Below are 17,964 nucleotides of genomic sequence, written 5' to 3'. Positions count from 1 at the left end.
ATTTCCTCTGATCTCAATCCCGCCACAGTATCTCAGATGTTCCCTGGTAGCTGTTACTACAGGGTGATTTTATATCCTAAATTAAATAGTACTTCTGTTGGTTCTAAATTTATTGGCCATTCATTTTACTGAATAACTCAATGTTCTTTTATGATAAAAAGGACTCTTTACTATAACTTTTTATTATAACAGTCACCTCATTCAAATCTCCTGTAAGGTTTCTGACAGGCTAAGTAGTGTTTAGCTGTTCTAAGTTTCTTCATTCTATCCCAAAAAGTGCATATTTATCATACTTCAAGTTCTAACAGATGAACACAGGATGAATGTGAAGTTTTTGGAGTCATTCCTACTGTGAAGACTTTTAGTAGCTTGCCGCTCTCCCAATAGATGGAAGCAACTCCCCTGTTAGACTAGATGTTTGTTGTTGGGGTGTTTTTTTTTTTTTCCCCCTTTTCACTAGCCATTTTTTTTAAAAACTCTCAGTCTGTTGTCTTTATGCCCCATAAAATTTCACTCTGGTGCTAGACCTCTTCCACAGGTACTACTTTCACACCTTTGAGGAAGGTCTCTGAGATAGTCTTTCCTTCCTTTGTAGAGAGTAGAAAAGCTACAAATGTTTTTGTAGTAGTTGGTAAATAAGCAAATCTTAATTCCACAAATACAGAATTACTTGTATGGTAACAATGTTCATTTAAACATTTTTCTCTTGCCCATGAATAAGTATTCTATGTTGGAAAGTGTCTATAATAGGATGGCTCGGGGAAAGTGTTTATTTAAATGGATACTTTCATTTTTAGTATTGTTTTAAATTTACTATTTTCTTCATAGGAGGTGGTGATGGTGACAGAATTGGTGGCAAGATTAAAGGAAGGATTATTGGTGGGCAGGATTGGATAATATTGTTTCCTATAAACTCTTTATTCATATGAACTGGTTAATTTTATTAATTCTTATTTTCAGATTCTCCTTGATGAACTTTCTTCCACTAAACATTGGGTGTCCATGCATGTTTCAGACCATAGTGGATTCCACTATCGCAAGTTCTTAATAAAGTCCTTGATTAGCAGAACTGTGACCAACAATTCTATACTGGTGCAAAATCAGCTGGTAAATGAGCAAACCCCCAGTCTTCCAAAGAATGAAAAAAATGAAGTGTTTGAAGCTGCCAGTACAGAAGATCAGAGGATAGATCTTGCCCATCTTCTAGAGGAAGAGTTGGAGTTCTGCACTGATCTTATTGATACCTTCCCTGGGCATGAAACGCTGTGGTGTCACAGGTAAGAGGACTTGTCAATAAAATATCCCTTTGAATGATTTAATTGCTTTAAATCTGAATTTAAAGACCAAATTTAATTCTGATTGGACTTTGGTACCTTGTTGGAATAAGCTATCTACATCCTTCCATAGAACAGTATTATCAGGATAAAGCCTGGATGTTAGGAGATTAACTGCTTAAATTTAAAGAATAAAAGGCAAATGATCTGCATAGTCTCCAAATGTGCCTGACTAGATAAAAGAAACAGTGTAGTCAAAGACACATTCACTAAATTGGCTCAGAAATCTAACTGTAATTGAATAATTGCCCCTTTCCTTAGTTCTTGGATCCATATTTGATTCTACTCTGATCTGGGACTGTAACAGCAGTATTGTGGCACTCTGTGGTTGCTTTCCATTGATATCAATATCAAGTTTATTACATTAGAGAAAGTATTTTTATTTAAACTAATAACCCTAAACCAAATCTGGAATTGGAATAGCCAAAAGGGGTCTTCGCACATAGCATCACTATATTTTGCCTTAGGTAACAGTTGCCTTCGGAGTATTTGTACAGATGTAACTGATAGTCCTGTACTTTGAATTCAGTAAACCATTATCTTTCAAAAGAGAGAGTAGAATCCAAATTGCTCTTTCTTGGATGTGCTGGTTGGATGAGGCTAATAGTAGCAAAAAGAAACAAACTTATTTGTACATTCACTTTTTCACTTACTGAAGAAATCCAAATTACAGCTTATGGCTTCTTTGCCATTTAGTGATATGCCAGTTCGCATAGCACTGCGTGAATTCTTGGCTCCACTGACATCCATGAGAGCTTTTATGTTGACCTCAGTGGGGCCAGGAATTCACATAGTCATCATTCAGGTTATTCTGGGATTTCGCAGTGTCAACATTCAGCTTGTTCCAACACTAAGGTGCATCTACACAGCAGCGTTACCTTGGAATAACAGCAGTTATTCCAAAATAACAATGTGAGCGTCTATACAGCAGTTCCATTATTTCAAAATAAATTCAAAACAACGGACGCCTTATTCTGACTTCTGTAAACCTCATTGCATGAGGAATAACTCCTCTTCTGAAATAGCTATTTCAGATTAGCAGTATTGTGGACACTCCCACTGCTATTTCGAAATAGCTCCTCCGTAGGGTCATTCAAAGTAATTACTCCCCAGTGCCTCCTGGGGCTCTAAATTGAGGTAGGACATTCACATTAGGGAAGCCTGCCCAGACTAATGTTGAGGATTCCTTGTAGTGTAGCCGTGCTATTTCGAAATGAGCTATTTCAGAGTATTTCTTCCAGAATAGCTTATTTTGAAATAAGTATGCAGTGTAGACATATTTTAAGTGAATATAGCTGGTGAGAAATCTTGCTGATTGTTTTTTTTTTTTTTCTCCTCTCATCTGTAGTGCACTTCACACTTTCTGAGTTAAAAAGTTACAAAATGAAACAAGACGGGATTGAGGCACATTGGTAGTATGACGTAGGGTATGCTTCTGCTACTGATCTGTCACCTGTCATGAACAATAAAATCATGTTTTTTTAAAAAAATATTTAGTATCCCCATCAGTTAATATAAAACATCACATTGATCTTGTACAGAAAATATGGAAAATGTATTGGAGAAAACTTACTGTGTACATGTAAACATTTTTCTGAATCAAATCCTTGTGTTTGTGACAGCCTCCATCCTGATATTAAGGTCCGAGGTGGGAACCTCTGACCTGAAAATATGACTTGGTATTGCTTGAGCCAAAGAATTGTGATCCCTAGTTGAAAGTTATAAGAAATGCATATGCTCTGAGGGGCAGGCAGGCATGGAGTGCAACACACAATACATGTGCTGATCAATTGGTTACAAGTGCACACCTTCAGTGAGAATTAGTAGGCAATGCCAGTTTTAAGACTATACGGCTACGTCTACACTGGCCCCTTTTCCGAAAGGGGCATGCTAATTTTCAACTTCAGAATAGGGAAATCCGCGGGGGATTTAAATATCCCCCGCGGGGGATTTAAATAAAGATGTCCGCCGCTTTTTTCCGGCTTGGGGAAAAGCCGGAAAAAAGCGTCTAGACTGGCCCGATCCTCCGGAATAAAGCCCTATTCCGGAGGATTTCTTATTCCTGACTTCAAAGTAGGAATAAGAGATCCTCCGAATAGGGCTTTATTCCGGAGGATCGGGCCAGTCTAGACGCTTTTTTCCGGCTTTTCCCCAAGCCGGAAAAAAGCGGCGGACATCTTGATTTAAATCCCGCAGGGGATATTTAAATCCCCCGCGGATTTCCCTATTCTGAAGTTGAAAATTAGCATGCCCCTTTCGGAAAAGGGGCCAGTGTAGACATAGCCTACTAGATTAACAGAAGTCTCCTAGAGACAAAGTCTTCTGTTTTAACCTGGGGTCTTGTGCAACATGGACAATAAAAGTACACTTCCTGGGTAATGAAAGGAAGCATGTATATCCACTTGTACTTAAGGAACCCATTCTGAATTCTCAGTGCTTGAAGTCTGTTGAACTTGTCACTCAGAATGTCAAATTCTGATGGTGATTTTAGTGCAAGGAAAGGAAATGACACTACCCACTCAGCTGACAGATGATGTCAAGTACTGTCTGTTAAATGGTAATGATTTTTGGTTACTCTTCAGATAAGTCATAGAGAAGTGAAAAGCTTCATATCTCGTTATTTAACTGGAGTCATCCCTCTTCAAAATAAGCTGATTTTTGTAGTGAGTTTTGCTCAGAGGACATGTTGAAATGTAATTTCTATTACTTTAATACCTTTAGTAGTGGCAGCTGCTTTTTTTCAATATATGACTTTTTTCTCTCCTCCCTGGTCTTCCTTTGAAGACGGCATGTGTTCTATCTTCAGCACCATTTAAGCAACAAACTTCCTCTTACAACTGTACCGTTGATCTCTGTGGACAGCAATGATGGAACTTTGAATAATTCACACCCCAGTACAGCAGTCAGTCATGTGAGTCAAGCCATGGATGTTGACGGTTTAAATGATTCAAGCAAACAAGGCTATACTCAAGAAACTAAACGCCTGAAGCGTGCCCCTACACAGGATTCTCTTGGCTTGGAAATGGAATACAGATTCATTGATAACATTTTAGCAAATTGCAGAGACGTAGAACAGGCCAGGTTTGCTACTGCCTACAGGAAATGGCTAATTTCTTTTCTAGGTCAGTGAAAGAAGTGTTGCAACCTTCAGGGTTCTCTTTTAGTGCAATATTCTCTTATCAAACACAAATGCATGTCATGGTCACAAGTGTTTGCTACCCATGTACTTCCCACCTTTCTTTATGGTCAGTGCTAAACTTCATATACAGAATAATAATCTTTTGTTTTATTTATTAAAAAATCGGGCATACCTTTTTATTAAGCAAATTTAGTTTTACTTAAACTTTACACAATTTATATTTTTACTTGTCAGACTTCATACATATCATTGTCCTACTTAAATCTTTTTTTAATCCTAACATGGCTATGAACCATAGGGCTTTACAGAAAAAAGTTTAAAATTATTTTGGCCCAAATGGAATGTCTGGAAAACTAATAGGTGGATCTGTTGTTGTAACATGAACCATCTTCCAAATTATTCTTTATAATAGTGAATGTTGGTAATTACTCTTAAAGTTGGTGGAGTCATCTTTTTCAATCATAGCTCTTCTGAATTGCTGTGTAGCAAAGATCAAGCTGCACTTTTCCTGTCTTTAGTTCCCCTTTTTCATTATTTGTAAGGGCACATATTTCTACAGTACTGGAATTGTGCTTTTTGTTTATTGTCTGTGGCATTTTATTTGCCTTCCACATCTATTGTACATGATTGATATCAAAGCCTACAAAATTGACCTTGTCAAGTCAAATACTTACTGGTAGATGCAGGAAAATGAACCATGTTTCACAAATGTAGTGAAGAAGTATGGTTAAATGTGCGGCATTTGTAGGCAGAGTTCTTTCTTTTATGTCATACTTGTCATTTTTTGCCTCCAATAAGCCAGAGTTAAGACACTTTATTTAAATTTCTGAATGTATTAGGTACACTACAGAGTTCTACAAAGCCCACTAAACAGTACATGTTAGTTTTTCTATAGCTTTTTAAGGACATATGAGTATCTTAGATGATGGGATAAAAAAAGGAGTTATGCTGACAGTTCTGAATACTGTTTAAAATATGTGGTGTCTTCCCCTCCATGCCTGTGTGTGTTGCTTCCTCCCACTAAGCAGGGCATCAATTTCTTTTTTTTTTCTCTGTCAATGAAACTTTTCCCATCCAACCCTCAAGCATCTGTGTGCTGGATGGACAAGTTACACAGTTTTAGGTTATTTTTCATCTTAATTTTCCTTTCGGCTACCAGTGCAGGTATGTATTAATACTTGTACTGGCATTTTTATCAGAACTTTAATCTATATGAGGGACTTCTGTACCCATGCAGTAGCATCTGTGTAGTCGTGCAAGTACAAATCCCTCATGTAGAAGCATTGTGTCACTCTAAAGCGAGCCTTGCACTAAGGCAACTTTTACCATTGTTGCAAACAGAACAAACTAGCTGAGAGGAACCAGAGCTTCAGGAGAGCTCCTTTGCCACAATCCTTTGCACCATGTGCTTCCCCGATATGCTCAGTGTCATGCTGCTGCATTTGCTGCTCAGAGTACTATGGGCAGTAGAAAGGCACTGGAAATACATGTGATTCCTATAATCCCAAGTCCCTTTAAGAATCTTCTGTTACTAGAGTTTCTCGTGCATGTCAAGGGGAAAACCAATCTCTTGTATGGCTTTAGCAATGTGGTTGAATTTAACAGTCTTCTGGGAAAAGAGCAACCAGTGGGGTCATTCAGGAAACAGCCATCATAGGTTCAACAGAGTCTCTAAATTTAAACTCCCCCCTTAGATTTTTAACTCTGCAAAGATGGCTGCCTCCTGTCACTTGGCATTTCTTCTCATAGCTCTTCAGTGGCTACAATGAGTTCATAGAAATACTTCTAATTGTATGTACTTCCTGGTGATTGCTGGAAGCCTAGAAGTGTGAAAATACCTAATTTTGTGTCTTATCGGTTCAAAGTTTACCTTTTTTAATATAAAGGTATTGGAGGAGGGAGAAAAGTGAAGATAATTTGTGCCTTGTGAAGTAGGAAATTATTATATGAGGGAGTTGAGAGAGGGAGTCCCCTCTTCTGCTTGTACCCTAGTGCAAGTTCTTTGTTTTGGGGGAGAGAGATTGTCAAGAGTGGGTGGTAGAACAAGAGTTGAAATTCATTATTTTTTACTCGACTTTTAGACTGAAGTCTCAATTAGCTCCCTAGAGCTGTATAGTAGAAATATTCTGATATTGAATTTGACAGCCCTTCCATCATCATAAACATGTAGGGTCAAATTCTGTCCTTTCATACATATGTACAACTTCTTTTGTTGTCACGGGGAATTAAGCATGTGTGTAGGAAGACACACACAAACCAAAAATACATTTTAAGACCTGATATGCATTTTCATACTGTAAAGATGTCCTAATAGGTTTCAGAAAGTGAAAGTCTGATTTCCACAATTGCTATAAAATTTCAAAGAAAACAATTACATTAGTAAATAAAATACTCCTTTCCTGCAGGTTTGCATTACCCAAACCTTGCATCATTGAAGACTCAACATTGTGGGAATCTATAAGCAAAATAGAAATTTTGATAGAAATGAACAAACTAAATGAACAGAATTGCCAGGGAAAACAGTATATTTTTAAAAATTATTTTAATCTTAAAGATCTATGGGGGTGGTAAAAAAGAAAAGGAAATAGTCTTTTTAATAAAATTTCAGACGTCAGTGCCCATTAGCCTTTTATCTGAAGTGATTAATATAATTCTTTGGGAGTACTGTATATCTTCAAATTTAGAGTTTTATGATGACTTGTAACCATGATCTTTCACAGACATGACTACTTAGTTTTAATTTGGCTAGTTTCTTTAAAGTCCCAATTTGGGGAAGGAGGTACATAATAAATAGTAGTAAAAATTTAGATGCATACCATTGGTAATTAAGATGCATAAAAGTTGCTGAGCACATCTCCTCAGTATTAAGTAACACTGTATTTGGCATTTACTGTTTCATAGGTCAGAACATTCTAACTCCATAATTAAATGGAGGTTGTGCTGGATGAATCATCTGACTGCAGACATGCAGCACCAAACATTCATTTTTATGATTCTTTTTTGAAAGGCAATATAGATATAAATCAGGCTTTATCCAGCACTAAACTGTCTGGGTCCTTTTTAAGGTTCAGTATCTGTTAACTCTCTGTCCTTTATTATATTGTATGGCATTTACATCGGTGCAGACATTTTTCATGTGCTGACTCGGTCTTATAGTAACATCTTTGCACTGGAAATGAATCGAAGTCTTTGAACAATGAATGTCATTTGGAATTCCAAAAGTAGTTAGTTGTATTTTCAATCAAGTCAGAATGAACAATCACATTTTTAAAATGATGGATAGTGCAGTATTGCCTAGTATTGCATCAGCAATTGGTTTTTCATCTTATGTGGTGAAGTCAGTAGGGCAAAACATACAGTGCATCCAAGATGACTGTAGTGATGGATGACTACAATGCTTGGCTGAATGCTTAGTCTTTAAAATATGTTCATTGTTTTAATACGAGAAAATTGAATTGTCAGTTGAATGAGTAATTTATTACTAGTTAAAAGAGCATAGTGATTCTGTTTAACTGAAATTAGCTTAAGCATTTCAGTGTCTTGTGTTTACTTTAGATATTATGTATGAGTCCTTTTGTACTCTTCACCTTGAAGTAGGTAATTTTAATGAGTCTTTGAACAGTACTGCATAATATTCACAACCAGAATTCAAAGGATCTCGAAAGGGCCTTTTCTGCTCAATCAAACCCCGCTATCAAATCTCATAAGAAGGCTTATTTTAAAAATGAACCAAATACAGCAATTGTGGAATACTGAAACATTTTGGGCTACAGGGATTTTATTATTTAAACTTCTGGATGAGGCGCCCCCACATCCCCTCTATAAACCTGTATTGCAGCTTCCAAGGTACAGAAGTGATACTGAGCTTTTTGGTCCTTTATACTATTATTTAAAAAATAAGCTGGCAAACTCAGTCTTCTGCAGCTGTGATTTTCAACTTTTTTGTATAGGTGAACCCTTTCACACAGCAAGCCTGTGATTGTGGCCCTCCACTTTTATAAATTAAAAATGGTGGGGGTGGTAATTTAATTTATCAGGGGCTCTGGGCGCTCAGCCTCCCAGAATTGACAATTAACAATCTCCATGTAACCACCTCGTGACCCCCAGTCTGAGAATACCTGTTCTACAGAGATCTTGAAATCAAAGGTAGATGGTAGCTACATGTGTACTGGTTCCCCTCTGTTTTGATGTTTTCTTGTCAGCTTTGATGTTGTGCTTCTTTATATATCATTTGAAAATGTTCTTAAGATGCAGCTTAGTAACAAAAGAAGACCATTGTATTCTCTACCGTGTTTTTACTTCTCTTTCCCATTGTACTCAGAGAATGGTTCTTTCTGAACTGCTAGTCCTCTTTCCCCATCTAACAAAGAATGTGATGAAGCTATGGGGAGGTGGCCTCATTTAACCTAAGGATACTTTGACTACCTCCCAAAAATGCTGTGATATAGTGCCCTTAACTTTAGTGGAATTCATCAGGTTCATTCACAATCTCAGGCTAAGCCCAAATCGCAAAAGCTTTTCTCAGTAAGGCCATATAGAAACAAATCTAGAGGAAATAAAATAAAATAAAAACATAGCCTCACCAACTACTTCCTCTGACAGAACGTTGTATTGGAAGAAACTTGTGCTTCCAAGAAAATTCTTTGTTTGTCAGTTTATGCTTTCAAAATGTTAATATGCTCAATGATTATAAACTGGATATTTCCTTGTGGCTTTTACTTGGTGTGTAATGTTACTTCTCAGGGCAGAGATTATTTTAGTGAATTAGGGTGAATTTTTACAATGTATAGTCAATGGCTTTAAAAAACATAAGTAATAAATCTATAATGGGCTCTTAAAATGTTTAGTCTAGAATAGTATTGTGTACATAGTCACTAACTAAAACTGTAGCTATTTACTTGCTTTAGGCCAGCCTTTTTCCCACTTGTCCCCAATACTCACTTTCTATACACAAACTTTACTCCGAATCTTAAATTTCTCTATAGTGATATAGGGGCCGGATCCTGAAAGTCGCTGGATACCTTTTGGATACCTCCCAAGTGCATCCATGGTCATGTCCCATCGATGTGACTGGGAATTGAAGGCACTCAGCACCTCACAGAGCCAGGCTTTAGCATACCAGGAGAAATGTATCTATTTTGTATTTGTTGACACATGATATATTTTTTAATTTTCCAAACCATGCTTTGAGTCTGAACACTAGAATCAAACCTCTTTTTCTGAGGCAGAAGGTTTTTATTCATCAGTGTATGTATCCTACAGCTTGACTAAAGAGCAGAACTCTTGACTGAAGAGTTTTTATTCAAGCGTTCTTCTGTGTACTGTCTGGAACTTGTTCATAAGACTAGTAAATACATGTTGTTGTTTTTTAAAGAAACACTAACATATCTATATGTTGTGCACATTGAATATTCAAGTGGAAGATGATTATGATGAAGCAAGAGAGGTTTTATTGGGAAGACTTAACATTTCACAGAAGATGTGAATAAAGTTGACACCTAGATACTACAGAATGGTTTCTTATACATACACATTATGAATGGATAAATCTATAGTATAGAGTCTCATTATCTAGTATTGCAAGTGTCATTTGTGATATAAAATATCAGAAGAAAATGTTTCTTACAGGGCAAAATACACCTACTGTGATCATTTCCCTTTGTTCAGGTTTTTACTTTGTGAATTGGCTACGTTTATTGCAGTGTTCTCATTTTGTAGCAGTGTGCTTGGTAATGTTGAAATATAATAGAAAAATTGGAGAATCGTTAAGATAGTATTGGAATCCATGGTACTGGAAATATTTAAGTCAGTATTGTAGTATCCATGTGAACCAATGAGCATTGTATAATTTCATAAAGCCATCACTTTAATCTAAAATTTTTTAGCTTAATTAGGAGAGAGAGATACCGTATTTTCCGGCGTATAAGGCGACTGGGCGTATAAGACGACCCCCTAATTTTCTAGTTAAAAGATAGATTTTCGTCTTATACTCGCCGTATAAGACTACCCCTCCTTAAGAGGCCAACCAGCAGCTCCCCTCCGCCTCCCCGGCTTTGCTCCCGGTGTTCCTGGTCTGCTGGAGACGGTCCCCAGCAGACCAGGGGCACCAGGAGCAAAGCCGCAGCCGTGGCGGGGTCCCGCGCCTCTGAGGCTTTGCCAGAGCAAAGCCTCAGAGGCGCGGGACCCCTCCGCCTCCCCGGCTTTGCTCCCGGTGTCCCTGGTCTGCTGGAGACGGTCTCCAGCAGACCAGGGACACCGGGAGCAAAGCCTCTGAGGATGCCGGCAGCGGGACAGCCGTGGCGCGCCTGGGCTGCCCCGCTGCCCGAGCCCCTCCGCGGCTTTGCTCCGCGTCTTCCTGGTCTGCAGACCAGGGAGATGCGGAGCAGCTTTTCTCGCCCCGGAGTACACGGGCGGCGGGACTGCGAGGTCCCGCAGTCTGTGTCCTTCAGGGCAAGAAAAGCCCCAGCGTATAAGACGACCCCCGATTTTTGGGAGATGTTTTTTAGCATAAAAAGTCGTCTTATACGCCGGAAAATACGGTAGCTGTCCTATCACTAAAAATACTCTTTGATGTAAGCAACTTCTACCCATAAGATTGCATTTTATCAGACTTTCATATTTGTTGGATACACAACTATCATTGTCTTAAATGCTTTGCAAGTTGTTTAGTGCAGATAAATTAGATTAAAAATTGTAAGGTTGATGGCATTGGGAATAATATGGTGACAAAGCAGTGTAAATAGTATGACAATGGAAATATTACAGTGCTGGTAAATTGTTGGTTTGCCACAGAATAGTAAATGTAAAGAACTTTTTAACTCAAGATAAATTCCTTTAAGAGAATAGCACTGTAGGTCAGTAAAGAGAGAGATTCCTTGAACACAGTCAGAAGTAAGTCAGTTGTAAGTAAAAAGTTCATGACATGTACACTACAATAATTAAGAAGAGAAAGTTTTTGTGCCCAGTAGGAATGTTAAATTTAGTTTAATCAACTAATTGACTTGTCAATGGATTTTTTATCAATTAGTTGATAAGCGGGAGAGCTGCAGCAGGGTTAGCTTCTGGCCCTGGGATCTAACCCTGCTTCAGCTCTGCCTTTTAAATGTATTAAGAGCCATTAGGCTGTTAATACATTTAAAAGGCTGAAGCGCAGCAGGAGGGATCCAGTGCAAGCCAGGATAGCTGAATATCCCTTCCTTCTCCCCCCGCTGTGCCACCAGCCTTAAATATAAGAAGGCTGGAGTGCAACAGAGGGTGCCGGGAGTCAGCTGTCCCAGTTCTCACAGGGTACCCCCCCTTCTGCGCTTCTGATATTTAAATATATTAAGAGCCAGTGGGGACTGGGTATGAGCTGGGAATCAACTGATTCCCAGCTTGCACCCAGTCCCTGCTACCCCTCTAAGCCCTGCAGAAACAGTGCTGGAGGAACCGACTTTTAAACTGGTTCCCCCCAGCACTAGCTTCTGCTCTCTCCTCCCCACACTTGCTGCCTCTAATAGAGGCAGCAGTGGGGGGCAGGGAACGACTAGTGCCCAGTATAAATCCCTTCTTGTAATGAAGGACACGCTCTCCTACATTTGGGTTATTCCTGGATAAGATACTGGAGGCTTTTTGAATGGCAGTTCTTCCAAAGGGGCTGTTTTACTGCCCTGTAGAAGAAACTGGGAGTTTGGTCATACCACCTCTTAATTAGTAAATCTTCCAAGATCTCTGTCAAACTCAAAAATTGCTGAGGGCAAGGGGCATTCTCAGAGATGCCCCTTTTTTGCCACTTTAGTCTGGCCCATCTCACTTCCATAAGCCTTTGAACAGCACAGCTTCTACAGGAGCTATTTTTCCAAGAGCACTGCTAACTTTGGATGACCTAGGAGACCATTTCAGACTGTGAGAGGGCAAACAGCCTAAATTACTGCAGACTGGGTTCTGAGGTTTTGGTGGGAGAATCTGGTGGACTATGTCCATTGCGCCCTATCTATTGATTTGGAATTCCAAAAAGCACCCTTGGAGAACATTTCAAGAGAGTCATGTGAATGAGGTGCCTCAAAATCTGTTGGTTGCATATTCTTCTCTGCTTCCTCTTGTGGAGGAAAGGCAACTAGGTAGTTATTAACACGGCTACATTTCTGTCACTATTCTAGGTAGTTATTGTGAGTAATGATTGAATGGAATCATGAAACCAGTATCCGTGCTATACTTCTTAGTTTTTGGTATTCCCAATGGGTGCTTTTATAAAAATCATATTTGAACAACGTTTTCAAAAGTGCCAATAATTTTGGATGCCTCCATTTTTAAATACTGAGCTTTTTAAAGGGCCTGGTCTAAAAAAAATATGTTGAGCACCTTCTAAGAATCTGAGACTTTCTATCATTAGCTGCTGAGAAGAGAAAGTGCGAGGCTCTGAAAAAAACCTGTAAATGTATAAGTGTAGTATTGGTTCATGTAACTTCCACGTTCATTATTAAGCTTGAAATTTTTAAGGGTATACAGTGACTGAATAAAAGCAATATTAGGCCTGATCCTGTAAACTTCACTTGTGAATGTGGGTTGCAGGATCTAGCTCTTAATCTGATACTGCAGATAGGGCTTGTTCCCATTCCTGTTTAAAGCCAATGGCAAAACTCTTACTGACTTTAAGGGGTGCTAGGTTGAGCCCATACTGGAGATGACTGATAAACCACTACTACTAGTTTGACAGTAAAATGCTTAGTGTGATGAATTATAAATGGCTCAGTTATCTTAAGTGAATTGTTTTATGCATGATAATAAACAAGGTTCTCATGGAAAGCAGTATTGTTACGGGTGTGGTATTTATCAGTTTGTATGATCCTGAAGGAAAAAAAACCAAGGTTGCTAATTCTTTTTAATCTTAAAAGACTACTAGAGAGGGATTTGGGGTATTGCATGCATCTTGTATGCAACAACTGGAAAAGCAACTTAATTTTGTTTCAATTTTGAATAGCAGAGAGGGTTTTTCACAACTGCCTTGGGATTACCATGAGGGAAAGAAGAGTACTTTTTAAAATCTGAGCTAAAAACATTGAGTGTTTTTAGGACAGTAACTGCTAGTTTAATCTGGCATTTTGCCAGCCTTTTTCTTTAAGGAAATTCTGACGTTGCATTCTGCTTCTAGACATACAGCAGTTTACCTTGGACATCAGCGTTAAATGGAAATGTGGTGGGAAGGGTTTCATAAGGTTTATGCATATGTGTGAATCTTCGAATAAGATGCAGTACAAGTCTTAAACCTAGTTTTAAGATAGTATTTTTGATGAACTGCATAAAGCTTAACATCTAAGTTCAATGTTAAATGCATGTTGTGGGAGGTTGGATGTATAGAGGGATCCTGGGCATTAGATACCCATTAATTTATGTTGGCTGCTGGGGACTTTAGCAAATACTGAGCAGCTCTAGTTTTATCTTTCTTAATGTGCACTGTAAATATTTTATTTTATGGTGCAATAATAAACTGTACAAATATCATTGTACTTGTCATCTCAGTCACTCAATTGGGTAACAGTGGTAATTTTTCTTCTATAAATGTAGTTACTTAAAGTTTGAGAACTTTTTGAATCATACTGTAGGAATCGAGTAAAGGATAGGTTTTTTGAATGCTGTTAGCCCCAACACACCTTCCACTGATCTACATGTAAGAACACCTTGTTGGATATAAATTGTAATTCCTTATACATTCAGATCCTTTATATATTGATCTTTATTGCGAAGGAAAGTTGAAATTCTGCACCATGTAAAATGATGTATGGTTAGAAACATAAGACAGCATCCTTACATTGTTTTCCAGTTGTGCACACTGAATTAGACCTTGTTTATCTCAGATATTTTATATTGCATGCTAATTATATTTTTTTACATTATCCTAGTAGTACAAAAATCCATGGAATTCTAACCATCCTATGCAGATGTCTTCCAAAATTACAGGTACAATTTTAGTGGTGGTGGCTGGCAGAATGAATTTTCCACTTATTTATCTGTAGATTTGTTTTTATATGTACTAGTGAGAGAATATACTAAGCACAGCTGTAAGTTACTGTATTTCTGTAGAAAATGGAAAATAGTGTAAAATTGTTTTTTGCTAAATGTTGGCAGTTTTTAAATAAACTTTTCATCTCTTAAAAATATGTGGTGTTTGACTGAGAAGAAACAGGAGGTCTGTGTGTGTTGTCTGCCTAGACTGAAAGGTCAGCTACCAGAGACTGCCATTTGTTTTCTCTTTTGTCCAAGCTCATATGTGGTATAAGAGCTTGGGGTACCCCTCTGGAAGAAGTCCAAGTGCTTCTTCCTAGGTTCAAGAAGAAAGAGGTTTCTTTTGTTTCACTTGGTGGTGGCAGCTACCTCCCAAGGCCAGGGGATCTATGATCTAGAGGAGCTTTTAAGCAAAAGCCTATAGGGGCAAGGTATTTTTAAGCTCTCTTGCGGGCCCCCTCCCCTTCTGCACTCAGAGTGCCAGAGTGGGCAACAGCCCCGACATCCCTTCATTGCTATCTCAGTACAGCCGATAGACACACACACCCCATAATCAGGACTCAATTTGTTCTAAGACCTTGATGGACAGTTTTTCTTGCTAAAAACATTAAAGATTAATGCTCTGTGTTCACCCACCACCAAAACTTCAGCATCTGCAGATTTGATTGTAAATGGCTCTGCAGGAGCCTTTTTATTTTCAATTCAGAAAAGTTAGGAAAGCATATGAAAATCCAAACTGTAATTTCACTGTTCTAAGACCAATGATTTCTTGGAGTTCTGTATTAATGAGTCCACAGTGGTCCCAGACCAAACCAATATTCCTTCATGGGTACTGTGTATGTAATCTATAGGATTAAAACAAACAAAAAGCAGGAAAAAAAAGTAAATCTGGATGATTTGAGGGATTATTAGAATTGTAGACTTTCCAGCTTTTGGACTCTAGTTCAAAGCCAGTGCAGGTTACCAAAGATCAAAAGTAATCCTCATCAGGAAGCTTTTTTTTAATCCTCCATGAAATTAGTTATGATTCTCTTTTGTTTTAGTCTACAAGCCCATCAAAACTACCTTCACAACCTGCATCAGCACAGGCAGCACAAGCCAGCTGTATCTATAGGAACCCCTGCCACCATGTCCTCACAATATTTTTAGTGAGCTACCTAGATTTACAGGTAACATGAGCTGTCATCACACTCCCAACTGTTGTGTGGATGCACCTGGAGTTGCACATAAGAACATAAGAATGGCCATACAGACCAAAGAATGACCAAAGGTCCACCTAGCCCACTATCCTTTCTGCCAACAGTGGCCGATGCCAGGTGCCCCAGAAGGGGTGGACCAAAGACAACGATCAAGCAATTTGTCCCCTGCCGTTCATCTCCAGCCTTTGACAAACAGAGGCCATTCCTTACCCCCTGGCTAATAGCCTTTTATGGACCTAACCTCCATGAATTTATCTAACTCTTTTTTAAACTCTATTATAGTCCTAGCCTTCACAGCCTCCTCTGGCAAGGAGTTCCACAGGTTGACTGTGCGCTGTGTGACAAAGAACTTTCTTTTATTAGTTTTTAACCTGCTGCCCATTAATTTCATTTGGTGTCCTCTAGTTCTTATATTATGGGAACAAGTAAATAACTTTTCTTTATTCACCTTCTTCCCACCACTCATGATTTTATATACCTCTATCATATTCCCCATTAGTCTCCTCTTTTCTAAACTGAAAAGTCCCCGTCTCTTTAGCCTCTCCTCATCTGAGACCCGTTGCAAACCCCTAATCATTTTAGTTGCCCTTTTCTGAACCTTTTCTAATGCCAAAATATCTTTTTTGAGATGAGACCACATCTGTACACAGTATTCAAGATGTGGGCATACCATAGTTTTATATAGGTGCAGTAAGATAGTCTTTGTCTTATTTTCTATCGCTTTTAAAATAATTCCTAACATCCTATTTGCTTTTTTGATTGCCGCTGCACACTGCATGGATGTTTTCAGAGAACTATCCATGATAACTTCAAGATCTTTCCTGATTAGTTGTAGCTAAATTAGCCCCATCATATTGTATGTATAGTTGGGGTTATTTTTTCCAATGTGTATTACTTTACACTTATCCACATTAAATTTTATTTGCCATTTTGTTGCCCAATCACTCAGTTTGGTGAGATCTTTTTGATGTTCTTCACAGTCTACTTTGGTCTCGACTCTCTTGAACAGTTTAGTATCGTCCACAAACTTTGCCATCTCACTGCTTACCCCTTTCTCTAGATCATTTATGAATAAGTTGAATAGGATTGGTCCTAGGACTGACCCTTGGGGGACACCACTAGTTACCCCGCTCCATTCTGAAAATTTACCATTTATTCCCACGCTTTGTTTCCTGTCTTTTAACCAGTTCTCAATCTATGAAATGATCTTCCTTCTTATCCCATGACAACCTAATTTACACAAGAGCCTTTGGTGTGGGACCTTGTCAAAGGCTTTCTAGAAATCTAATTACACTATATCTACTGGATCCCCCTTGTCCACCTGTTTGTTAACCCCTTCAAAGAACTCTCATAAATTAATAAGACATGATTTTCCTTAACAGAAACCATGTTGACTTTTGCCCAAAAAATTATGTTCTTCTACATGTCTGACAATTTTATTCTTTACTATTGTTTCTACTAATTTGCCCGGTACTGACGTTAGACTTACTGGTCTGTAAGGGTCACTTCTAGAGCCCTTTCTAATATTGGCATTATGTTAGCTGTCTTCCAGTCCTTGGGTACAGAAGCTAAAAGATAGGTTACAAGCCACAGTTAATAATTCCGCAATTTCACATTTGAGTTCCTTCAGAACCCTTGGGTGAATGCCATCCGGTCCCGGTGATTTGTTACTGTTAAGTTTTTCAATTTGTTCCAAAACCTCCTCTAATGACACTTCAATCTGGGACAGTTCCTCAGATTCATCACCCACAAAGGACGGTGCAGGTTTGGGAATCTCCCTAACGTCCTCAGCCGGGAAGCCTGAAGCAAAGAAATAATTTAGTCTCTTTGCAATGGCTTTATCATCCTTGATTGCTCCTTTTGTATCTCGATCATCTAGGGGCCTCACTGGTTTTTTAGCAGGCTTCCTGCTTCTAATGTACTTAAACATTTTGCTATTACTTTTTGAGGTTTTGGCTAGCTGTTCCTCAAAATCTTTTTTTGCTTTTCTCATTACATTTTTACACTTAATTTGGCAGTGTTTATGTTCCTTTCTATTTACCTCACTAGGATTGGACTTCCACTTTTTAAAAGATGCATTTTTATCTTTCACTGCTTCTTTTACATGGTTGTTAAGCCATGGTGTCTCTTTTTTAGGTCTCTTACTATGTTTTTAAATTTGGGGTATGCATTTAAGTTGGGCCTCTATTACGGTGTCTCTGAAAAGTTTCCATGCAGCTTGCAGGGATTTTACTCTAGTCACTTTACCTTTTAATTTCTGTTTCACCTTCTCATTTTTGCTTAATTCCCCTTTTTGAAATTAAATGCCAGA

General features: G+C 38.4%; 1 protein-coding gene across 1 annotated transcript in view; it reads left to right on the top strand.

Moving 5' to 3' along the window:
- The window catches only part of PTAR1 (protein prenyltransferase alpha subunit repeat containing 1), a 53,824-nt gene extending 43,206 nt beyond the window's left edge, over positions 1-10,618 (top strand). Inside the window, exons 6-7 of the mRNA XM_075931698.1 lie at positions 961-1,277; positions 4,119-10,618. Coding sequence (XP_075787813.1) covers positions 961-1,277; positions 4,119-4,464 — 663 coding nt within the window. The 3' untranslated portion in view covers positions 4,465-10,618. The remainder of the gene's footprint in view (positions 1-960; positions 1,278-4,118) is intronic.
- The last annotated feature ends 7,346 nt before the right edge of the window (positions 10,619-17,964 follow it).

Source organism: Pelodiscus sinensis, chromosome 6 (genome assembly GCF_049634645.1).
Source record: "Pelodiscus sinensis isolate JC-2024 chromosome 6, ASM4963464v1, whole genome shotgun sequence".
NCBI classification, from domain to species: Eukaryota; Metazoa; Chordata; order Testudines; family Trionychidae; genus Pelodiscus; species Pelodiscus sinensis.
The sequence above is the reverse complement of the archived record's forward strand: the minus strand, read 5'-3'. Positions and strand labels throughout refer to the sequence as shown.